We start from the raw sequence: 26,614 nt of genomic DNA, 5'->3' as shown, positions 1-26,614 counted from the left end.
CCCCCCCCCCCCCCCCCAAACAAATACTGGAGTATCTGGGTCTCAGTCTTTAGACTGATTCTTGTCTCCATCCATACTCTCTCTTTAAGGGATCTCATCACACTGTAAAGTTTTAAATATCACCCACCAGCTAATAATTTCAAATGTATATCTTCAGAAAATTATTGAAAAACTACTCTTCAAGAACTACTGTCTTTATGCTCCACTCATTTATTCAACTAGTTATTATTGGGAACCACAGTGCATGTTGTCAAGAATATAAAAATAAACTCACTCCTTGTTCATAAGTATCCTGGAATCTAGAAAACATGTGAAACTAGAAATGACTCATTTTGCAAACATATAAGATCTATTCACACCACAGATAGAGAGGCAACAATTATAATGCTAACATGCATGGATCTGATGCCAGCACTTGGGATAAATATCTCTCTGTCTTTACTTAGAAAGCAACAACTTCCCTGGGCCTCAGTTTCTTCACCTGGAAAACGAGGCACATGATATGTTTCCCTTAAAATTTTTTTGAGAATTTTTGAGATTTTGTTTTAATGTTTATAATGTTACTAGAATCATGCCTGGGATGTTGTAAATATATATTTGTTTAAAATAGTTCGATTATGGGGCATGTGAGTTCAGTTTTGCAGTATAGTTAAAATTCCGATAGGAATCGACAGGGGCATTTCAGGAAGAAGGGTTGATATGAACAAACCCTAGAAGCTGTAATTTATATTTTGAAAGACAAACAATTCAGAGTGTGAACAGGACATATATAGATGTGTGTGTGTATATGTGTGTGTATATACAATGCATATGTATACATATATATATATATATATATATATACATTAAAAAGCATATACAATGTGTATATACATACACATTAAAAAGCAAGATAGATACAACTGTGACCAAATCAAAGAGAGTTATAAATACCAGGCCAGTGAGTTTTGTACTTTTATGTGCCGGTGTTGGAAAATCCACTGAAGTTTTGAGTTTTGAATTTGAGCACTGAAGTCAGAAAACTGCTGTAGGAAAATTCGTCTGCTCTGCCCTTTGCTGTGAATTCATCTCTGCCTAATGTCTGAAGCCTCCTGTGATCACGGTGTCACTGTCAGTGAGCAGGAAGTAGAAAAAAACAAATTCTCATTCTCACAAAAGGGAGTATTTCACAACATTACAAATGTACTGACCTCTGAGTTCTTGCTTATAAGCCAGAATCTGTGAAAAGAATGAATGATCCACTGAGTCAGTAAAGATATGAGTGGGCTTTGATGAATCAATAGTGGAGGGAGCTAGTTCCTTCTAGAAATGTAGATTTCTATCTTTTCACATGATGCAAAAGTTGAAAAGGGTTATCATAAACATGATTAATTATAGTTGTTATCAACAACTTGAGGGGTTAGAATAAAAGTCCCAGTGTGATCAACAGAGTTAGGTAGCATCATCCTTAGAAGTGTTTACCACATAGGGCTAGGGCTGTGGTCTCAACTCTCTTATATAAACTGTGTTGCTTCCCAAATCTTCTGCCCATGTTAGCCCAGATGAGACCATCAAGCATGCAACCTTATTTATAAATTTATACATTTATAAAAATAAGTGTATAGTAAATTAAGCCTATTTTTTGAAGTTTGGAAATAGGTTGTCTAGTCAGGAGGGCACTCTCAATACATCCATGTTTATGTAAAGTGTATAAAATATTTAAATTTGACATATATAATTCTAATAACTATAAAATGTAATTGTGCTTATAATAACTATAAAATACAAGTCATCTTAAATATGTAAATGTAATATGTAGAGATTTAGAAAATTGTGAGATAAATTATTTCCAAAATTATTTTACTTTTAAGCTTATTATATTTGTTGATGTGTCCAGATAGACAAATGTGTTTGGAAAGTTTGAGAACATCAGATATGTTAAATTTCTAAGTATATCATCTATTAATTCCAAGTTCAAAGAAACGTTTAAAGTTAGTTTCTATAGGAGCCGTGGGTAGCAGGTCATTTGCATTCTGTTTTTGTGATTCCTTTATACCATATTGTCTGTCCATAGGTTTCTGAATTAGTTTGGTTTTGGATCTAGGGAGCAGTGCCACATGCTGGAGAGTCTGAAAGTTTTATATTAACCTTTCACTTTATCAAAAACCCTGGGTCCTAACCAACTCAAATTAAGTAGTTTAAGTTTAAATTCATTTGTATATTTATTATTATTTTTATTATTATTTTAAACTTAGGAAATGCTTATAGGCAATATTTCAGAATTATTTCTGGAATACAATGTATTCAAAACTAATCATGGCCAAATAAATTTCACAAGGCATTTTAAGAGCTACTAATCATTCCTGTTATGTTACAGTTGAAAAATCCATAATGATTCAGGTATATTTCATTCTTAAAATATGCCTATTTCTTGCCATATTAAGTATTTGATAATAAAGGATAACGTTGGCTACTATTACTTACTGGTAGAAAATTAAAAGCTCCATTTTTGTAAAATCCAAACTGTCTTCAACTAGATTCATTGATAAATTCAAATCTATTGAGAATAACTGGTTTCATAGTAAATACATATATACATATATTCCTATATATACATACATTTACACACATACATACACACATTCAGTATTCTGAAAACTAGTTTATGTATCTTTAAAAATGTTTTATGACATTTAATAGGCTTCTATCATTGCAAATGATACGTAAGAAAAATTTTAATGTACTGGAACTGAAAACAAAGAACAATCTACCTTAAGCATTACATTTTACAGATGAAAAAAGTGAGCTCCACAAGAGAAAATGTGTGAAATAACTGTGAAGTAAAAATGAAAGGAAGAAAGAAAGAAAGAAAGAAAGAAGAAAAGGAAAAGAGGGAGGGAAGGAAGAAAGGAAGAAAGGTAAAAATTATGAAGTAATGGTGGTGTGTTTCAAAATTAGTCTGCTCTCTATTCCTTGCAAATCTAGTAATTCACTTGACATTAGGTTTCTTTTGTGTTGGTATGTCTGATATAGTAGTTATAAGCTACAGAAAAAAAAATCCAGCTCATTCTCTTCATGTTTATGCTTATATATCATGTTTCATGCCATGATGAATGAAAAAATAAAAATTAATTGAAATATGATTACTTGTTCTATAGAATTACAGAAAAAAGAACTTTTCTTTATTGTATTGACAAAGCATAAAAGGTTTACTATGAATCCCCGGTGTTAGCAGATTTTTCAAACATTTGAGGAATTTTAAAGTGGAAAGCTTGAAGCTTACATTTTATTATATACTTTATTATAAATTTAAAAAAGAAATTTAAATTTATATATTTTTAAAAAAGAAATTTATACAGAACTCACAGCATAAAAGCAGTAATTCATATAATTAAAAAAAAAGCTTATTTTTATCATTTCAAAATGGGAGGAATGGTAGCAAAAGTTATTATATATAATATATGGCAATGTTTAGACATTAACAATTTATTGCAGGTCCTTACCTGACCAGAGCCTGCATTTTCACAAACATATGTGTCATAATATTCAGAGAACTCAGGAGCATGATCATTAATATTAAGAACTTGCACATACACAGGAACTGCAGAAATTTGTTGCACATTGTCTGCAAATTGAATAAACAGAATGAAAATAAAGAACGTTAATGCTGTCTTTAGGGGGAAAAAGGGTCATGAAAATTGCATTACAAACTGCGTGGCATATTTCTATTTTCCTTGAATAAAAGCTACCTGAACACAGAATCTCTATTATAAACATATATTTATCAAGAACACAGCCTAGGAAAAAGTGTTCTCAACACATTCACATCAGCCAATACTTACCAAGTGCCTTTTACTTGCCCTGGGCTATAGACAGAGCTGATGAGGAAACGTAATGAAAAAGATGGTCAGGTTTAGGGACACCTTCCTAAAATCCAGCAACTGTCGAATATATGCATATTAATGCATTTAATTCATTAATAATGAATTATTATCCTCCCTAACTTTACTGATAAAAACATTGAGAATTTAGTTCCACAAATTACAGATAAATGGCTGGTCTAAGGTCATAGCTGAAGTAGAAAGGGCAGTTTAAGAAGCCAGCAATAAGTGCTCGTAATGATGGCATTGTTCAGTACAATTTTTAAAAACGAAGACGGAAAATAAGGATCTAAATAAATAAATAAATTTTAAAATGAAATAAAATAAAATCTAGGTAAAGTTTTACGTATACATTTAGTTGGGAGGATTTTCTTAAGTGAGCCAAGAAATACAGAAACTATGAAGGAATGTGAAGATATGGTTAAATACATTTTAAAATGCTGCCCTCCACCTACCCCCCCCAAAAGTTTTAAAAAGCCACAACAACAAGATACCAGTGATCTGTGAAAATGTTTGCATCATAAGATAAAATTTTAATAACTCTAATTTATAAATTCTGACAGTTGATATGAAAAAAAAAACAATTTGAGGAAATAATCACAAACCAGAAATTCATGGATGAGAAAATTCAAATGATCAATGCCAGTTTTTCACTATTTATATTTTGGACTGGATAATTCTTTGTTTGGGGGGGCTGTCCTGTGCATTGTAGGATGCTTAGCAGAGCATCCCTGACCTCCAGTAACTAAATGCCAATAGCATTCCCCACACAGTTGTGACATCAAAATTGGCTTCAGACATTGTCAAAGGTCTTAGGAGGCAAAACTGCCCACAACTGAAACATGCTGCTCTATGATAATATTCACAAACACTCTGGCTCACCAGTAGTGCAGATAATGATGACTTAGTCTATGGGTTAAATATCTTAAATATGAAAGATAGTACTGAGAAATAGTAGGGATGTAAACCTCTTCTGGAACCTAATCTGGCAGTAGATGGTAAGAGAGAAACTAAACGTATCTTTGCAGTAATTCCGTATCTCCTTTGGGGCAACCTATGCTACAGTCCAAGGCATTAGCATATGCAAAGAGTATGTGATCCAATTTATTTAGAATTTTTTTTCATCTCAAATAACTGAAAATAACCCAAATGCATATCTAAAGGGAACTGAGAAATAAATTACAACCACACTATGAAACTGTGTGTGCTTATTAAAAATGAATGAGTTAATGTAATAAATGTAACAAACATAGTGAGTTTTAAAAATAGATTTTAATCTTGATCCTCAATTTGACAAAAATGCTTAACCACTGTCTCGGTTGCTTCTTTGCAAAATGGAAAAGATACTAGGAACTAACCTTATAAGAGCTGTTATAAAGATTAAATTAATTAAAACACATAAAGCATTTATAAGATTACTTAGGACATACAGAAGCAATAAATATTAAATATTATTATTTTATTTGTCTACTAATCAGCAGTGATATACATGGCATTTTGCAAAATGATGAAAAAAAGCAGGCTGCCACATAATATATTGTGTATTTGCATATTTTAAAAGTTTTTTTTTTAATTCAAAAAATGCTGTGGGAAGGTACATACAATTAAAGACTGAGGAGAGGAAGATATCTTTGTTGTTTTAATGCTTTTATTTATAATATCCTGTTCTTATGTTATTGGAAAAGCATTATATTTGCAATTGTAATTTGTAAGGGTAATACATTAAAAAAAAAAAAGGCTTAATTCTCCCTGTTGAAAATAAGGGAAAAGATTTTCCCTCGTTCCTCATCTTAAAGCATTTACTTTAGGAAACTTGTAATTTAAGTTTTTTTTTTTTTTAAATGTATGTAAACCCCTTAAAATCTGAATACATGTCTTGCCAACTTCACAAACCAGGTTTGTCTTTCTCAAGTACTGGGAGCGAACTCTTTGAAATATAATTATCAAGGAAAATAACACTCCTTCCTCCCAGTTTCTCTTGGAGGGTAGAAGCCTCGTTTCAGCAAAGGCTTTGACGAAGTTCCAAACTACCTCTTGTCATAAAGGTCTGAGAAATTTAGTTTCCCTTTGGATAAAGCCAGTTAGCAAAAACAGATGGTCATGTCTACCTAGTGAACATAGAGTGAACTATGTGTGACACATGATAGTAAGTCTTCCTACTGGAAGGCTACTATTTGGTTATCTTGAGAACATGATGCTTGATTCTATAATAGGGTGAAATTTCTTTCTGACTTGGAAATCTCAGCAGATCCCTGTAACACACATCAAATTCTGTTTGAGTGCTTTTCAATTATAAAATTGTTTTCTCTCTATTCCACTATTATGGAGTTGTTTTCTGGGGTGGGATGAGCCTGTTTGTAATTATTTTCCCAATAAATAATAGTTGCAGTTATGACAGAAATTGTAATTTCCAATTAATTAAAATTATAATTTGCAAGGTTTATTACATACCAAAAAATCTAGCCTTTAGTATTTATCATCTTGAGATTTATTGTAAAAATTATCATCTTGAGACTCTACTGTCTTATGCTTAGGATAAAAATAGATAAACAAAACATTAAGATATGGCTCTTTCTAGAGATTTCAAGATACAATTATTCAAAAATTAAGGCTCATATTTTTTATGGCTTACACACATAATATATACCCATAGAATAACTTTTTGCTTAAGTAAATAAAACGGAAAAAGTATTTCACGTACAAATAATTTAAAAAAAAATAAGAGGAAATTCATTTAAAGTTTTTATATTTTTTCCTGGAAAATCTGTTTAAATTTAAGTTTAAATTAAAAATTGTTATGACTGTACAAAACATACATATGTTTTCACAGCTTCATTTAAAAGTAGTTAGTAGTTTTAGTCACTTAGTTGGCATGCTGATAAATAGCTTGGTACTTAATATGGGAAGGTTTCCAGGAAAAAGCCAGAGTACAATGAACTTCATTTTCTGGGGAAACAAATGTTAAAATGGAACATCTCTTTCCTATAATCAGCATAACTGTTACACTGTTTCAAGTTATTCACCTTGTGCAGCAAGTGTATGTAACAATATTGTGATCCCTAGTTTTCTACCATTCAGGTTTTTGTTCATCTTACTATTGAGACTTATATGGTCAAAAATTATTTTTTTAAAGACTTATTTATTTATTTTAGAGAGAGAGAGAGAAAGAGACAGCATGAGCAGGGAAAGGGGCCAAGGGAGAGAATCTCAAGCCAACTCCCTGCTGAGTGCAGAGCCCAACCTGGGGCACTATCCCAGGACCCTGAGATCATGACCTGAGCTGAAACCAAGAGTCAGACATTTAACCAACTGAGCCACCCAGGCACCCCTCAAACAATTATTTTTTATATTGATACCACATTAATAGGAAATTGGCACATACAAATATTTTCTCCGAAATTGTTCTAAAATGGGTTTAATGGGGGCGCCTGGGTGGCACGGCGGTTAAGCGTCTGCCTTCGGCTCAGGGCGTGATCCCGGCGTTATGGGATCGAGCCCCACATCAGGCTCCTCCGCTATGAGCCTGCTTCTTCCTCTCCCACTCCCCCTGCTTGTGTTCCCTCTCTCGCTGGCTGTCTCTATCTCTGTCAAATAAATAAATAAAATCTTAAAAATAAATAAATAAATAAATAAAAAATAAAATGGGTTTAATGATGTGGAACAAAAAAAAAATCCCAGAGAGAGAAAGTACATGAAAATTGGTTACTTGGTGTTACAAAAGTTTCTTCTAACCAATTTTTCTTAAAATGGAACAAAAAATTCAAAAAATCTTTGAAGATGAGTTAAATATACACTAACTTTGTGACTTTCTGAAAATGCTTATCTAATTATATTTTGGAATTTCATTCCCAATGCTGTAACTTTTCAGCTTTATAATAAAAATAACAGTGGGAATATAATCTCTTTTATCTAAAAGTATTATTTTTTATTCTAAGAAAACTGATTTAAAATGCCAGGAGCAGAGCAGCATGAACTGTATAATTCCTGTGCTTGATAACATTTCTAATCACTTATTTCTGAAAGTGATTAACTTCTAAGTATTAAATTCTGTGTAAAATAAATATATTCAGTTTATATTCAGTTTGCCTTTCATAGGCATTTACAAATTTGTTTTCCTTGACTGCATTTTTAATCTTCCTTTATTTATAAATTATTATTATTATTTAAAAGATTTATTTATTTATTTGAGAGGCAGTGAGAGCATACACATGTAAGCATGGGGTGGTGGTGGCAGAGGGAATGAGAGAGAGAGATTCTCCAGCAGACTCCCCGCTGAATGAGGAGCCCCATGTGGGGCTGGATACCAGGACCCTGAGATCATAACCTGAGTGAAAATCAAGAGTCAGATGTTTAACCAACTGAGCCACCAGGCATCCTTATAAATTATTTGTTTTAATACAATACTCTATAACCCACAAAATTTTAAGTTTAAAACTTTACTAAATAAATCGATATGTCTTGCATCAAGTGACCAACTTCCATGTTGATCTAATCACATTTTATGAAATTCTGTATCTAAAATTACATATCTATTAAACATCTTGTTTTATTCTATTTTGTCCCTTGAATTCACTTTGAAATCTTATTTACTTGTTTTTCCTCAAAAGACTTAAAATGTTTTCAAGTTCACTAATTTATTGTTTTTATTTTTTAAAGATTTATTATTTATTTTAGAAAGAGAAAGAGAGCGAGCGTGCGAGCCGGGAGAGGGGCAGAGGAAGAGGGAGAGAATCCTCAAGCTAACTTCCCTGCTGAGTGTGGAGCCCATGGGGCTCGATCCCAGGATCCTGAGATCATGACCTGAGCTGAAATCTGGAGCCAGATGCTCAACTGACTGCCACCCATAATGACCCTACTTTATTGTTTTAAATGTTTACATGTGTTTTATTTTGATATCTTTAAATATAAAACAATTATTATAATATAAATATGTTCTGGTTTTAACGTTTCAAGAGAAAATTTATTTAAAAAAACATGTCTTTTTAAAAGACTTTTATTTATTAGAGAGAGAGTATACACGTGCCCATGCATGCACATATGTGGGGCGGGGGGGAGAGGTGGAGGGAGAGAATCTTCAAGTAGACTCTCCAGTGAGTGTGAGTCCCAATCAGGGCTTGAGTCCATGACCCATGAGATCATGACCTGAGCCAAAATCACAAGTCAGATGCTTAACTGACTGAGCCACCCAGGCACCCCTAAAAAAAACATGGTTTTAACATATTTCTGCACAATAGGATGCTGTTCTTCAAAATCTATTCAAAAAAATTAATCATCTCCTAAACTCCCCTTCACTGACTATAACATCACCAGCCACACGTGCTTTCATCAACAAATAAACATGGACAAAGCAACAGCAACAGGTGATGAGCACACCTCAGGGCACAGTCAGAACAAGTATCCAAGGAGAATTTGGCTAACATACTCATAGAGAGTATCAACTGTTTGGCCCCGAGGAGGTCATATAACAAGAACTAATTTAAACCTTACATTTGAGTCGGTAATTGAAATAACTTTGTAATTACACTTTATTTTTTAAGAGTAAAAAAAGAAATATGAAACTTGGTTAAGATTATTGTGCATATCTCTAAATCAGAAAACACTGAAAACAAGTATCATTTCTCACACTCTCAGTAAGAAACATTGTGGCATAGCATGGCATAGGATTAAGACAGGCTTTGGAATCAGATATAATTGTGATCAATCCCTGGTTTCATCATTCAGGAGTTGGGCAAATAAACTGCATAATTTTCAGATTCATCTTCTCTGAAACAGGAATAATGTTTGCTTCAAATTTTTATTAACGGCTATAAAAATGCTATTAACTGTAGAATTTTACACAAAGTATATATGCATATATATACTTTTATAAACATATATTTATTTATATGTAATAAAAGTAATCTATTTAATAAAATGTAATTCCTGAAAACTCACCTTGCAAAAATACATATTTTATAAACAAATATCTAAAAATACAAGAAGTGACAAAGCTAGAATTTTTTTTCCTTGTGAATCACAAATGGTACGCAGTTTTTACTGTCGTTCTTATATTTTTATTTTCCTCAATATATACACCATTATAATACCTATGGTCTTTAGTGCAAACCTATGTAGTAAGTAATATTGTAAACTACGAATTGAAACAGTTCTATTGCCTGAATACTATATGGTTGCACACCCACTCACATATGTAAGTACATTATAGAGAACATTTGGAGCCACTGTTTTCCTTAAGAAGGTGAAACCTATAGATCAACTGGTACAGAGCAATAGTTTAGTAAGATCTCAGGTCCCATCTGATTATTTCTGTCGTGCTGGTTACTGAATCTTTGGGTATCACCTCTGAACACAGTATGTAGGTGAGATAATTAAACTGATTAGATAACATACTTTGTAATATAAATGCAAACATATATACATATGTCCCATTAATAATTTTTTGGGACAGCAGCTATCTTGCAACCCAGAGATTTGTGTGACTGTTTTTATTTCATTTTGTGATGGTACAATTTACTTCCACTGTCTTAAAAAAGGGCAGGGTCAACACAAAAACACTTTAAACAATGTCTCTCTAGAGAACTTCATGACACCTTTTGATAAAAAGTAATTATGTAATTAATGGGATTCGGGTATAATTGGCTTATCTCACCAACTTTTCATACCAATCACTCATTCATCCTTTTCTCTATTCATTTATAAAATATTAGAATGCTTTTTGTCTCAGAATACACATAACACATTTTGAAGATTCTGCTTTCTCATAACTCATATTGTAGCCTTTCTAATTTAACAAAAAGTGATATATTCTTACAAAAAAAATCTCTCCCTTGTATATAAAATAAGCTTACAGTTTATATACATTTATTAAAACATACTCTTGTAATAGCTAAAAAACCATTTTATAGGGAAACACATTTTTCAAAGATGTCAACCCTTCCCTTGAATTGATTCGAAGTCTTTTTCTGAACAGTTTTGTAAATAGTGATATTATAAATAATTTGTTCTCAGAAAACCCAAAGAATAAAAGCTTCTTGCTTTTAGCAGAAGCATCTTTGTGTTTTCTGACACCAAGAGCCTTGGCATTTCTTCTGTTGCAGCTCACATTTATTCCCTGTAACATTTGTTCCTCAGTCTTTGTTGTTAAGTTAAATGGAAAATTCAAAACCCAGACTGGGTCCTCCTGCAGTGTTTCCATAGAGCTATTCAGTGCATGACAAAAAAATATGCAAGAGATGCTTTCCACTCCACCATATTCCCCAGCCACTGCTCAATAAGTAAGGAATAAGATATATGTTTAACGGTTTCAAAAAAAGCCAGAAAAGTAAACAAGATTATTAAAATTTACACAAAATCAGTTATAAAGGATGCATTCCATAACATTTCACATTCACAAATTTAATTATTTACTGAACTATAATAAACCTAGCAATTAAATAAAGGGGATGATCTTGATAATCTTTTATATTGTGTTATATCTATTCCTTTGGGCTTAAATTAATTAATATGGTTGACTTAATTCCAAATTAATTGATAATTTTGAAGACACTATCCAAGTAGTGAATTAGGATGATTTTTATCTACTTTTTACAACCTGAAAATGCAATCATCTTCCTATCTCTGGAAACAAAAAACGAAAACCAAAAAATAAAAAACAAAAATAAGAACACACAACAACGACAACAACTGGTCCCCACTGATTACTGAATATGTGACTATTAGCACAGCTTCCAATATGAGCTTGATTTGAAAATGTCTGACTATGATTACTGTTTGTGATGTACCAATGAATGTTTTCTGTTTGAGTCCTTCATTTTTTTCCCCATAATTTCATTGAAATATGATTATTTTTAAATGTCTAAAGTTTTAAAAGGCAGTGTTGGAGTGTTACCCTGTCCCTAATGTCCAAGAGTATATAGCTAACATTTTGTTCCAGAAATAGAAGAAGGCACAGGCATTCTGTGTTTTATTTCTAGAATAGTCCCGTCATGAACTAATACAGTCAGTCTAAACTGATTATGGCTAAATGGTATGACATTACTAGTCAATTTTAAATTACGTTAAATTTAAAATTTTAATTCCCACTCATTAGGTTTACTACTCTTTGGATAGTACTAAAAGAATGTGTAACATTAATTAAATATTTCTTTAAATTAAAAATTTTCTTTAAGGGAAAGATTCCTATGAAATAAATATTATAACTTTTTTCTACCTATACGTATTTTTTAAGGGTCAATTTTTTTTGGGGGGGTAATGTACATAAGACTTTCTTGTTACATTAAACTCATAACTTAAAAGAGAACCCATAGAAAGTATATATTAAATATATCTCAGTTAAACATCTTGCAAAATTTATATTCAATTTGTCATGATAAAAGGTCTTAAAGTATTTAGTGGTAAGTATATAAATAAGCTATAATAGGAATGAACAGACATTGGTAATCTAAAATAATAAAATACACCTATATGAATTGACATATATATTATTTAACTCCAATTCCAACAAAATGTAAGCTACCTTCTTCCCCTACATTTGGAGATTACTGAATGGTTTAAATATATGCTGAACCAATGTGTGGTCCTAAATGAGTACTTACATTCTTCTGTAGCTATAATACTTAGGTTGTACCAAGCACTAATCTCTCGATCAAGAGGGTTAGTTGTGATGATTGTGCCATTGTCATCAATACTGAACACTCTGCTTCTGGTCATAGAATACCTGCACCAAAAAAAAAAAAAAAAAAGGCATTTATAAATTTTATTATTTTGTCCATATAACTGTGATATATAAAACCTTTTTGAGGCAATTAGACAAGTTAAATGCATGCTCCATATAGCAAATGTAATGCTGAACAATTTTTAGAAAGGTGCATGCATATATTTAAGATTCAACGTGGTGAGGATTAAAGAGAAAAAAACTACACTAAAATGGCCTCAGATTTAAATTAAGATATGCTGAATCTAAACACATGTAATTCATTCTCAATCCCAAAAGAAAATTTTAATAAGTGAATGATTTAGCTAAAAAGAAATGGTAAAATGTCATTTGCAAAATTAAGAGAAGTAAAAATAAATAGCGGTAAAAAATTATTGCTTGTTAACCCTGTTTTTTCCTTTGAAGCAACGCAAAGCATATCTTCACCCTAAACTGCTGAGTCTCTTTCCTACACCATTTAGATGCTTGCTAAATCTGTGAATTATAACTACCCAATTGCTGACATATGAGAAATGTTCGGTTTTGTTAAAGAAAACGCTTTGATAATATTTAATAAAAAGGAGAGATGTGTGTGTGTGTGTGTGTATGGAGACTATATATATATATATATATATATACACAAGATTATTAAAATTTACACAAAATCAGTTATAAAGGATGCATTCCATAACATTTCACATTCACAAATTTAATTAGTGAATAATAATAATATATATATATATCCCCCAAAAGTAATGATAGTAGACGGAATATGCTGTTAGAACATGCATGGAAAGAAGCCAGATAATAAAATTCCCTCATGCAAAAGCCTGGAAAATGATCTCAAACTCCACAATGAAAGGAGCCTTTGAAGTACTCAGCATGTCTTATCTGCTTGCAAATGATTAATAATAAAAATTAAAGAAGAGTAATAACTTGGGTTCAATGATGACTTCTCATTGCACGTATATTCCTGAAGACTTTGATGAGACATCAATGAGGTTTGCCATAATTATGTGGCAAGAGATGAGAATATTTTAATCTTGAATTGACAGGTCTCTAAAAATATTGCACTGATTTGTAGACTGGTGTTCAGGGGAGAATTAAAATAGAAATTACAGAAAATTAAGCTTTAGAGGAATTTGGTTTTAACTCTACCCCATTTTAAACCTTTATAAGCAATTTACTGACATATCCACAAATGGTCACATTTCCTACTTAAGAGATTTGTTGACAGACAGCAACAGTAGTTTAACAGTTAATATTTTGTATAATATATCTAGAATATCCTGTTTCTATAATAAACCATTCCAAATAAAACCAATCAAATGTTTGACATAATTTTCAAATAAAAGTTTTTGAAAATTATGGCCTTGAGTCATCAGTAACATTCTAAATAATAGTCAATACACACCACTTAGGAAAGATGTGTGCAATACATTTTAGAAAGAGCTTGAGCTAAAAAGCTTAAAATGTGATGTTTTGATGTCTGGTTCATTTTGGAATTCCTTTTTATGGAACTTTTCATTCCTACAAAATTCTGAATGAATACAATGTGACTGTGCACTGTTTTCCTACTGCCAACAGCTCTTGCCTGAATGATTAACAAATGGTTCTTCCATGCATGCTTCTCCAGATACCTGCCTGTGCCTCTTGTTCTTAATCCTCATATGCCTCTACTAAAGTACATTCCCATTTCACAGACGAAACAACCGAGACACGTGAAAGCCAACCCCACGTACAAAAGCTGTCTTTTTCCAAGTACGCTGCAGATCCACTGGGTGTTTCAAGGATTTTTAAGTGCTTCCGTTAGAGCACAGATGAAAGATGTTCAAAGACAGCTCTTCCACAGGAGAACACCCCCAACACTCCCGAATACCCACAAAGCTCTTCCTGTTTCTCACACACATGACTACTCAGGTTATTTATCTTTTTATGTGAATGTTTGGTAATTTCATTGAAGGAATTTCAAGGAATTGGTCTGAATTCATGGGTTTGAGTCATTCATAGTATTTCCCTATAATATTGTTTAATGTCTATGGGATCAAAAGTTATGATCCCTCTTTCATTTCAGATAATGTTAGCATTTGTCTATTCTTTTTTCCCCCTTGGTTGTCTTGCTCATGACTGATCAATTTCAGGTCTAATTACTGCATTCTTTATACCTGCACCCCATTTTTCTTAAACATTTACCACAGAGTTTATTAATTCACATCAAGGCATACTCTCTCACGCTTTTCTGCACTTAACAATGACAACAATGGCAAGAACAATTTGTTAAGCCGGTTTACCTCACCCAAGACTTGCTGAAATTGAGCCTAAGAATCTCCATACTTCAGAGAAATCCCAGGTAATTCTTACACGGAAGGAAAAACTAAGTAATATGAGTTACTTGAATTACGTATAATGTAATTTTTTACTATGTGTTAATTTATTTCCCCAAAACAGGGAACACCCCTGAGGGAAAAATAAAATGCCCTTTAATTTCCTTTGGTTTCCATATGTCTTACCATGTAGTAATATTAAGGAAGATATACCACATTAAAACTCAAATTGAAATCATTTATCATTTGATTTGAAACATTTTTTAGATCTTTTGCATAAAAGACATTAAAAAATATTCTTTTGATAGCCACTAACAACAAATTTTAAAGGAGTTAATTTCATTATAAAGGTAAAAATTATTAGCTAAAATATTCTTGGTAGAAAATAAAGTTAAGTAGGGGCGCCTGGATGGCTCAGTCGGTTAAGCATCTGCCTTTTGCTCAGGTCATGATCCCAGGGTCCTGGGATCAAGCCCCATGTCCCCTCCGCCCCAGCCCCATGTCCTGCTCTCTGCTCACCAGGGAGCCTGTTTCTCCCACTCCCCCTCCCTCTACCCTTCCCCCTGCCCCAGCTCAAGCTCTCTCTGTCAAATAAATAAAATCTTAAAAAAAAAGAAAGAAAAGAAAGTAAGTAACCACCAATAGTGATAATATAAAACAACCCCAGTTAATATCTGGGTGTGGCTCACTTATCTGACTCAAAGATAGGAAATACTTTTACTTGTCGTAAACATACAACTCTAGAAATTTTGTATTATTTTTAAATCACACCATGCTTTTAGCTATGTTCACAGTCATCACTGTCAAGCATTTATCATCCATTGCCTTAATTATACCACTACAGTTAGATATCTAAATTGTTTCCAACACTTTATTATTATAAATGATAATATAATAAACATCTTAATCCTTAAAGCATTTTTTTAGAATTATGTATTCTTTAGTATTCTCAAAAGAGCAATACATAGGTGAATAGATATACTACTTAAAAAAATCTAAATAATTCATTTACTGGGTTATAATTATATATGTAATACCACATATATTCTTATATTTATTACTAAAAGTAGTACTACTAAATAAGAACTGTATCTACATATTACAAGGCAATGTTTTATGATTAAAATTTACAGTGGTAAAGTGGGAGCATCGTCTGTCTCAAAAATCTAAAGAAGCTTCTTTGTATCATAGCTCCTACAAAGTGCAAAGCAGTAGTCAGCATCTTAATAACTACATGGAAGTTTGTAAAATTCTCAGAACTGTGAAGTGTGGAGAACAGATGAGTAAGAGAAGGTGGTGGAAGGAAATATAACAGATTTTGTTTTTATGTCTAACCAGGTCTAATGAAAATGAAAATATTGTACCTGAAAATAACAGACTAGATTAATAGATAAGTATTGTTTAATTGCAACACAGAAACATATTTCTAACCGACTGAACTTATTTCATTTTCACTACTTTAAGTGGTATCCTGTGAAAGCTTTCTCGATTTTTGAATACTAATTAAGTAGTATTTAAATGGAGCACATTTTGGTCAGTTTTGCTTCTGACTCGGCATAATCAATGGTTTCTTCTCCCTCACCTACTTATCCCAATTAGTAGAGTTGACTTCACTGAATTTGAAATTTTGATTGCCTATTTATTGTACAACTGCAATTGCTTCTTTCACTACAATTTTATCAATAGTTAGCTCCCTGTTTTAACTGGTTTAAAATGTTGCAAATTTAATAAGTACCATAAAGAGGAATACAGATTTACCTTTCTTACATTTCTATGAAATTTTATTTTCAGGCTAGTTTGTATTCACTCATATATTAATACAAAGCTGGCCTCCCAAACATACCTGATAGGAGAATTCCTCTGATCTGGATCTGTGGCAGAGACCATGCCTACAAATGATCCATGTGGGCTTTCTTCAAAGATTTCAAATAGGTAATATGGGAGGAGGAAAACAGGAGGCTCATCTTCGTCTTCCACCTGGATCCTAATGAAAGTGGTGGAAGCTTCAACATGGTATTCCATGAGCTGCTCATCAACATGGCGGTTTTTAACAATTGCTCTAATACGATATTGGTTCTGGTGCTCAAAATCCACTTCCTACAAAGAAATACAGTGTACAGAAGAAGAAATGGCTTCAGTAACCCAAGACATTGTTTAGAAAAAAAGTTTGGGCTATGAAGTCTCAGTTGCTTTGTAGTTAGATTTTGCTTCTTACGTACTTGGTTGGATCCCTCTGATATGATCGTTAAGCAGCTGCACGACAAAGCCCTGTAAGTGTTTTGTTATCTTCATCGGTTAGGCAATGGTTTGGAATAACAGTTACATTTTTTTAGGATTAAAATTGTACTTGTCTGGGCATAAATATCCTATGGAATTGAGAATTAATTTCTTTTTATTTAAGATCTTTCCAAAACGTTTGTCCTCTAAAAGTCTTTTAAAAAAATAATAAAATAAAAAACTGTTCTACAAATAATTTGAGACTCTGTAATAACTCTGTCTCATCTCTAAGTTCCTCTGCTCCCTAAATCATAAACCACAGGTTCTCATTTCAATTACTTAATGAAGCAATAACTAACTGGCTACACAAAATAATTATATGTATTTCTGATTTGATTTTGTATTCTTCTGCAAAGTCAATATTGAAAATATATCTACCTTTTTTAATATAACTATTCCTTCTTGTGTCTCATTATTAGTAATTACGTCAAATGTTTGTGAATCATCTTCGATGCTATAATCCATTTCTGCATTCTCCCCAATGTCATTATCATATGCCATGATTTTTCCTATTGAAGTTCCAGCAGGTGCAGATTCAGAAACAGTCAAGCGGTATAAACCTTTAAAAACAAAATTCAAGATATTTCACAAAAATAATAAACGTAAGAAACTCCCAATTTTAGTACCCTTTTTTGTGGACTATGGGAAAACCCATACTCTCACTTTCTACCAGTTACTTTTTCTAAATCAATATCTACCCCTTATTTATTTTTGTAATCTGTATTTTGTATTTCCCTAATATCCTACTTTAGGACCTATTAATGTCTCTCAAATCTGGCTTAGGAAGTCTTAATACCAGCACATATAATTTTCAAATTTCTATTCATACAAATACTTTGTTGATATTTTTGGATTTTTTTTTTATTATATCCTTCAACCATCCCAATTAAATTTGATAAAAATAGTTTTCAATTTCACTTAAGCATTCTCTGATATCTAAAGTTACTAGTGGGACACCTGGGTGTTTCAATCAGTTAAGCACCTGCTTATGTCATGATCCCAGGGTTCTGGGATCCAGGGCCGCATAGGGCTCCTTGCTCAGCAGGGATCCTGCTTCTCCCTCTGCCTGCCACTCCCCTGGTTGTGCGCTCTTGTTCTCTGTTCTCTCTCTCTGACAAATAATTAAATAAAATATTTTTAAAAAAAGTTACTAGTAAATATAAATGTGGATTAGAGATGGGAGAGAATAAAGCAAGTAAGTGAGCTGTAAGTGTAATAGTTTAATTTTTAGATTCTGAGCCTGAGTGTGTTGGCCATATTGAAAATGAGGGGGGGGGGAAGTGGATCCACAGGAGTTAGTGAGTGGATGAAGTAGGAAAACCACGTTGGAGTCAGATGACCCTATTGTTTTGGACACGTGAAAACAATGGCAGTTATATTTGAAATACACAGATGTAAATAAAAATAATTGAGATTTGTTTCCTTTATTTTTCAGAAGTAACCTGCATGAAACTGATTAAGAGTTAGCTATTTGTAAATTATTATTTATGGTTTATGTTAAGATGTGGGAAATAATCATATTTGTCAATATTCTAAAGAATGAAACTTGGGGGCCAAGGTGGCTCATTTGGTTAAGTGCTTTACTTTGGCTCAGGTCCTGATCTCAGGGTCCTGGGATCCAGTCCCGTGTTGGGTTCCCTGCTCAGCGAGGAGCCTGCTTCTCCCTCTGCTCCTCCCCCTGCTCATGTTCTCTCTCTCTCTCAAATAAATAAATTAAATCTTTAGGAAAAAAAGAACGAAACTTTGTAGAATTTAAGAAAGGAACACATAATCATTTTTTCTCTTAAAGAGATTATTGATTTCCTTAAGAATATAGCAAGTCACTTCATGGACTGCCTTGTGAGATTGTCCTCTCTTTTTTAACATGGGAGAAACGTTACTTAAAAGTTGCTGATATTTCTACTATTTTCAGGAAGTAACAGCTTAACTGTACTGCACAAAGTGTTGTGGTTTTTTTTTCCCATTGTGAGAAAATGCATATTTGAGAAAATATAATTTCAGGAAGAGGGAAGAGCAAGTCGAAAGACCACAAAACCAGTGGCTGGAGTTTTCCAGTGACAGAGAGTACGTCAACTGCCTGGTGTTGGTTTGTCCATGAAGAAGGGGTAGAATGCTACTACATGAACTCCCACAGGTAATGGAACAGGACTGGATGATGGCAAATTGTTTAGGACAATGGAGGTTATATTAAGGCCTGTGACTTCTTCTCTGAGTGACATGGTAAGACACTTAAGTGATATGATCTGACCTGTATTTCAACAAGATCAATAAAGTTGTGTTGGAAGTAGACCAAAGGAGAACAGAAGTGGAAGCAGAGAGACTAGATGGGAGCCTATGGCAATAATGGAGACAAATTAAGTGGGTAGCATGATCCAAGGTTGCAAATAAAATTGGTGAGAACTGTTCAGATTATGGATATTTTTAAAAGGTAGAGCCAATAAGATCTGCACAGGATTGAATTTTGAATGTGAGAGAAAGAACAGAGGGGAAGGTGACTTCAAAATCTTTAAACAAAGTAAGTTTCTATTATCAGGAGAGATTGTGTGTGTGTGTGTGTGTGTGTGAGAGAGAGAGAGAGAGAGTGTGTGTGCGTGTACATGTGCACGCTCATAGAATATTGAAAATAAGAGACTAGCAGGAATTGTGCAGAACTGATCATCAATTCAGTCTGAGTTAGAAATTAGAATTGACCTAGATTTCACCCAGTGTAATCTAAATTGGATTGTTTGAATTGAATTGAATCTGAATTGAATGGGTGAGATTTTGCACTGAGCAATGAAGGCTGGATTTGACAGTCTTTGAATGGGAAAAGCTGTAAAAAGAGGAGGCTTAAAGGAGGTGGCAGACATGATCAGGAACTCAAACACATGTCAAATTTAAATATATATACCATATAAATGATGATATTGAGTAGACAGTTGGATATCCACATGTGTGTTTCATTGGAGAGGTTCATACTGGAAGTGACTATCTGGGAATTGTGTCAGCATAGAGGTGGAATTTAAAGTCTTGTATCCAGATGAGAGTATCAAGGAGTGAATGCAGATGGAAGAGAAATGAGGTCCTAAGGCTTGATAGCAGAACTACACCAAAGTTTACAGTATGTAGAGATGAAGATGAAGCAAGGAAGACTATTAAAAAGTGACCAGTGAGATAGAAGATAAAGTACATGAGAACGAAGTAATTCTGTCAAATTCTGCTGAAAAATCACACTATATTAGGACTGAGATTGATTGGATTTAGTTGCACAAAGATTATTGATAGAATTGACCAGATCAGTTTGGTGGAGTAGCATGGATAAAACCCAACTGGAGTGGGCTCCAGAGAGTTTAAAAGACAGTAAATAGGTTGATGAGTTTGACAACACTTTAAAAATTCTTTTCTCTAAAAGAAAAGAAAATGAAGCATGGTTAGCTAGATATGGAAGTGGAGTCAATAATGTATTTATTTATTTTTTTAAGATGAAAACAACAACAACCACACGTTTGAATGTTAATAGTAATTAACAGGCAGAGTGGATGCCCTTGATTGAGAGGTGAGGAGAGGTTGTGCATATCAGAGGAGATATGTATTAAATATTTAAAAGGAGAGGAGGCTAATGGGGTTACAATAGGGGAAGTAGTTTGAATAGACTAAGGAGGTCAGCATGCTTCTGTTCTGGAAGAACAGTCAATACACATATTTTCACATGATTATGGTGTGGGATAGAAATAGAGAAAAGCATTTAAAAGAGTGAGGTAACTTTATGGTGCTAGAATCATGCTTATACATTCCTCCTATCATAATTGCTCATGATTCCTAATCTTGCTTATAAATTTATTTCTGCAGCTGAGACAGAATCCCCTGGGTGGGGGGGACTCCTAAGAAAAAAATAATTTCTCCTAAGAATTTCAAAAGAAATTCCTTCTGAAGCACGCTGAGTGATTTAACTTGTATTTATAACTTAAATCATCAGAGCAGTTGGGGCCTATTCATGCTAAGGAGTAAAAAATACCCACACATATATGGTCAGTTATTTTATGACAAAGGAGCTAAAAATATGCAATAGCAAAATATCAGTTTCTTTAATAAATGGTGTTGAAAAACTGGACAAACGAATGCAAAAGAATGCAACAGAATTCAAAATGGATTAAAGACTTGAACTGAGACCTGAAACCATAAAACTCTTAGAAGAAATCACAGGCAGTAAAGCACCTTGACCTAGGGCTTGGTGATGATTTTTTTAATCTGACACCAAAAACAAAAGCAACAAAAGAAAAAAAATGAGTGGACTATATCAAACTAAAAAGCTTCTACACAGCAAAGGAAACCATCAAAAGGATGAAAAGGCAACTTATTGAGTGGTGGGAAATATTTGCAAATCATATATCTGATAAGGGACTAATATCCAAAATACATAGGAACTCAGAGAACTCAAAATCAAATAATAATAATAAAAATAATAGCAATATTAAAAATGGGCAGAAGATCTGAATAGATGTTTTTCCAAAGAAGGGATACAGATGGCTACAGATACATGAAACAATGCTCTATATCATTAATCATCAGGGAAAGGCAAATGAAAACGACAATGAAATATTATCTCATACTTCCCAGAATGGCTATTATTCAAAAAACCAGAAATAACAAGTGTTGGTGAGGACATGGAGAAAAGGGAACCCTTGTGAACTGTTTGTGGGAATGTAAATTGGTGCAGCCACTATGGAGAGCAGTATGGTGGCTTTTTGAAAAATTAAATATAGAACTACCTTATGATCCAGCAATTCCACTTCTGGGTATTCATCCAAAGAAAATGAAAACACTAATTAGAAAAGATACCTGCACTCCCATGTTCATTGCATTATTATTCACAATAGCCAAAATATGAAACCACCTAAGTGTCCATCAATGGATGAGTGGATAAAAAAATTAGGATACACACGCACATTACTTAGCCATAAAAAAGAATGAAATCTTGTCATTTGCAACAACATGGATGGAGCTCAACGGCATGATGCTAAGTGAAATAAGAAAAAGACAAAGACCATATGACCTCTCTTATATGTGAAATATTATACAGATATTTTTCATATATATGAATCATAGGTGAATATAGAAATAGGTGAACTGTGTTTCTCTTTTTAGTTTTAATATATTGAATAAAAATAAATATAAAATTAAAAAAATAAAATATCATTTCAAATCATTACTGTCATAGGTAGAAAAGTGAGTCCCCCAAAATATATGTGTTCAAATATCTCAGAATCAATGAACATATTACATAAAGAGGCAAAACGGAATTAAGGTTGCAGGTGGAATTCATATCGGTAATCAGCTATCTTGAGATGCAGAGACTGTCTTGGTTTAACCAAGTGGGCCTGATCCAATCACATCAGTCCTTAAAAGTGAAGAAGAGGCATAAGTGTCGGTCAGAGAGATGACAGTGTGTGTAGGATTTGACACCTTCTGCTGTGTTTGAGGTGCGTGAGTTATATACAAGAATCAGAAAGATGTCTCAAGGAGCTAAAAATGTCCATCAGCTGACATCCATCAAGGAAACAGAGACCTTAATCCTACAGACATAAAGAACTGAATTTTGCCAACAACCAAATTCAAAGAAATGGATTCTCCCCAGGATCCTCGAGAAGGGAACACAGCCCTGCAGACACCTTGAATTTAATCTGGTGACACCTATAACAGATTTCATTAAGATAATGATTTGTTTAAGATGTGAAGTTTGTGGAAATTGTTACAGAAGCAATTGAAAGAAAACACATTACTCCTTCATTTGTATTTGACTTTTCACACTAATAAAAATAGTCACACAGAATAATTAAAGAAATTATTTTATATAATTTTAGTGCTGTTGCGGTGCTTTAGATGTAAACACTAACATCTGCATATATTTAACATACGTATAATTATGTTATAATGAAAATTCAGGATGTTTTCTACTTACTTTCCTTAAAGATAGGTTTATTGTCATTAACATCAGAAAGTTTAATTAATACGCTTGTTGTCCCAGACAGTGCTCCAGGCAGACCAATCATATCTTTGGCTTGAATAATTACCCAGTACTCATCTTGCAATTCTCTATCCATTTTAGAAGATATTCTTATGACTCCTTTAAAAATGTAATAAAACTTCAATTATTATTTCACTATTAACCATGATATCCTCCTAGTTAATTTCTTAAGAATTCAATCATATAATCATTCTTTCGACACACTCAAACCACTACAATATGCTAGACATTGTCCTGAAGAAATAATAATAATAATAATAATAATAATAATAATAATAAACACCAACTCTGCCTGGAGTTTAGCACAGTCATCATATACTAAGAACATAAGTAGACCCTTAATAAAATAACTATATTAATATAATCTGCAGGTAGAAAAGAGGAATATCTTATTTTTACCTCAAATTATTTTCTGCTATGTTCTCTAACATATTTGTGTGCTACAGTTAACTTTTCCCTTAAATTTGAAATAAGTGAATTATGAATAAATGTGGAAATTACAACACCAAATTTATGCAAAAAAATATTGTGCACCTGTGATGTTAAAGTCTATTTGAAGTCATGATATGTGAAGAAAGGTTTTTTTTTGACTGACAGTTATTCATAATCTACCAATAGAGATAAATATATACACAGATTTTCAAACTCACGATGGACCATAATAAATGTAATAAATATCAACTTTCCATAAAATTATTCAGTGAAAAAGTAATTATCACTGCAAAAAAGAAAACTAGGAAAAATTTAAGGTGCTGCATAGGACAAGGGGATGCTGACCTAAAGATTTTGGGAACACTAACATGAAGAAAGAGAATGGCCAGTACTCAAATACGTTTGGGGAAAAGTGTTCATTGAAAAATTGTGAGACCCGTAAAAACAAAAAAGGATAAATTGGATCATACTGTGATGGCATTTTAATTGTGGACTAAAGTGTTTTACAAGTATAATCTTTTATACGAATCACTGTAGAAACTGTGACTATATTAGACACTGCTAGTATCCCTATGTTTGACACTGGAGAGAATTGAGTGTGGAGGTGTATCTCATGTGATTTTCGTTTGCATTTCCATGACTAGTGAGGTTCATCATTTTTAATATGCTTACAGGCTTTTTTAATATCAAATTTTAGTCAATTGTTTTACATGTCTTTCAGCATAGTTTTAAATTGTTTTTTTTTTCTTTTTCTAACTGATTTGTCTTAATCTTTACATATGTCGTATACCTTATACACAAATGATTTGTGGTACAGAGTTGGAAAATTCAACTCTGAGAGTTAGAAAAATCAGCTAAAAGCCTAAAAAGAATTGAATGTTTAAAATTACAACCCATTTATTTATTGAAACATCAGATCTACTGTACAGCATGTTTATAAGCAGATGATTTTTGCTCTGACATTTGCCTACTTAGAATCCTGTTGAATTGCACTTTATTTCACTCAAGAAATACCTGTTGTTGGTTCAATGGAGAAATATGGTTGGCCTTGTAGTAAACTGTACAGGAGACGAGCATTATTGCCACTTGAAGGGTCATCAGCATCACTTGCTGTCACCTGGATGACGAATGTTCCTGAAGAAAATATAAATAGTAACAAGAATGTAAGACTGTGGTATTATTGAACAATGCATTCAGTTCTATACAGCATTCTCTCTTTAGCAAGATGATGATATACAATGAAAGACAAGCCCTCCTTACTCAGAATTATAAAACTAGTATCATTCTGTATAAACAAGAGAATATAGCCTCATGCAAAACAGCCCTAATTCCTATATGCAATGTAGAATTTTAAACATGTAGTTCTATGCCATAATGAATGTAACTATTAAATGATCCATGACAAGATCCATTCAGGATCTTTCAAAGGTGTATTATTAGTGGAAGAATCAAAAGGGAATTGGAAGCAGTTTACTTTAAAAATCATATTGTGACCTATAACTCAAAAAAGTCACAGAATGTTGATAAAATACTAACAAAAATTATTGATGTGCTTGAATTAGTATCAAGTTGAGGAAGGGCATAATTATCTTCCCTGTTTAATTCCCTTCTATAAAAAACTTACTTTGAAGAATTCTTTTTTTTTTAAGTACAAAGCAAAATCTACCAGATATTGATAACGTAAAGTGTTCTCATTAAAATTAAGTAACAATCAATAAAACACAATGTAAGCATTTGTACATTTAAGCTCCATTCTTAAATTATATATATATCTTTAAAATTATTGAGCTTTTTAATCATCTTTATGTAAACATGGAATAGCATTTTGGGTCTTGTTGGAAATCTGCATTTATTGAAACATTATGTTCTGTGTCAACAAGAATGGCAACATGAACATCACAGAATCAAATAGCCTATGTGATTTTCTTTACAACCAGCATCATTAATATTTTCATTACAATCTAATTTTATAAACTAAGACACTCTAAGAGGAAGCCCTTCTAGTCTTCTGTAGTAAAATTGTTGAAACTCTTGCCGTGGCCCTTAAATGTATGTAATATTTGCTCTTTTGTCTTAGTATTTTGCTAGTTGCTTAACACTTGTTGTATACTGTACAACCACACAAAATGTGAACACCTTAGTTTCAAGTGTTTTACAGTACATTCCTTCCATTTGTGACAACATGGACCTTAAGGACGGTATGCTAAGCCAGAGAAGGCAAACAGAGAAAGACAAAGATATTACTTATATGTGGAATCTAGAAAAGCTGAGCTCATAAAAACAGAGGGTAAACTGCTGGTTAACAGGGGTTTAGGGTGGGAGAATTAAGTAAATGTTGATCAAAACCTAGAAAGCTGCAGTTAGAAAATTAATAAGTTCTGGAGAGCTAATGAGCAGCATGGTAATTACAGTTTACAATATTATATTGTATATTTCAAAGTCGCTAAGAGACTTGATCTTAAATGGTCTCCCCCCACCCACACACACAAAAGATAATTATATGAGGTGATGAAGATGCCAGCGAATGCCAAGGTGGTAACTATATATTACAATATATAAATGTATCAAATCAAATTATAGTAGACCTTAAACTTACACAATGTTGTATGTTGGTTATATCTCAATAAAATAAATCAATAAATAATCAGCAAACAATAAAAGCCATTTATGTTAGTAATTATAAGGAGTTATTCCAAGAAAAGGATTCTTAGGGACATCAATTCAGTTTGTACTGGGCAAGACTTGTTTTTTTAACTACCTTCTGTGCACACATCCATTTACTTTTTCTACATTTCCTATGTCTCCATTTCATTTCTTTCCCTAGATTCCAGAACTAGACTACCTGTATCTAGCTTCTGGAGCAATAGTCAAAATCACTGTATGGTTAGTTGTTGACCAAAAGAAATTCTTACTATTAGGACTTTAGGCTTCCTTACCTAGTACTATACAAATGAGCACCAGGAAGATCACGAAAATGCACCGAGTCACAGATACCCTGTTCTCCATTTATAGAAAAACAAGTTAC

At 32.8% G+C, this 26,614-nt stretch overlaps 1 protein-coding gene across 2 annotated transcripts in view; it reads right to left on the bottom strand.

The window, feature by feature from the left end:
- The window catches only part of CDH19 (cadherin 19), a 90,907-nt gene that overhangs the window by 25,501 nt on the left and 38,792 nt on the right, over positions 1 to 26,614 (bottom strand). For both annotated transcript variants that reach the window (XM_040632445.1, XM_008704804.2), the window contains exons 4-9: positions 24,604 to 24,723; positions 23,092 to 23,256; positions 17,532 to 17,713; positions 16,720 to 16,973; positions 12,455 to 12,576; positions 3,483 to 3,604 (exon numbers count right to left, since the gene is read on the bottom strand). In XM_040632445.1, the coding sequence (XP_040488379.1) occupies positions 3,483 to 3,604; positions 12,455 to 12,576; positions 16,720 to 16,973; positions 17,532 to 17,713; positions 23,092 to 23,256; positions 24,604 to 24,723 (965 nt within the window). The remainder of the gene's footprint in view (positions 1 to 3,482; positions 3,605 to 12,454; positions 12,577 to 16,719; positions 16,974 to 17,531; positions 17,714 to 23,091; positions 23,257 to 24,603; positions 24,724 to 26,614) is intronic.

This window comes from Ursus maritimus, unplaced genomic scaffold (assembly GCF_017311325.1).
Source record: "Ursus maritimus isolate PB19 unplaced genomic scaffold, ASM1731132v1 scaffold_18, whole genome shotgun sequence".
NCBI lineage: Eukaryota > Metazoa > Chordata > Mammalia > Carnivora > Ursidae > Ursus > Ursus maritimus.
The sequence above is the reverse complement of the archived record's forward strand: the minus strand, read 5'-3'. Positions and strand labels throughout refer to the sequence as shown.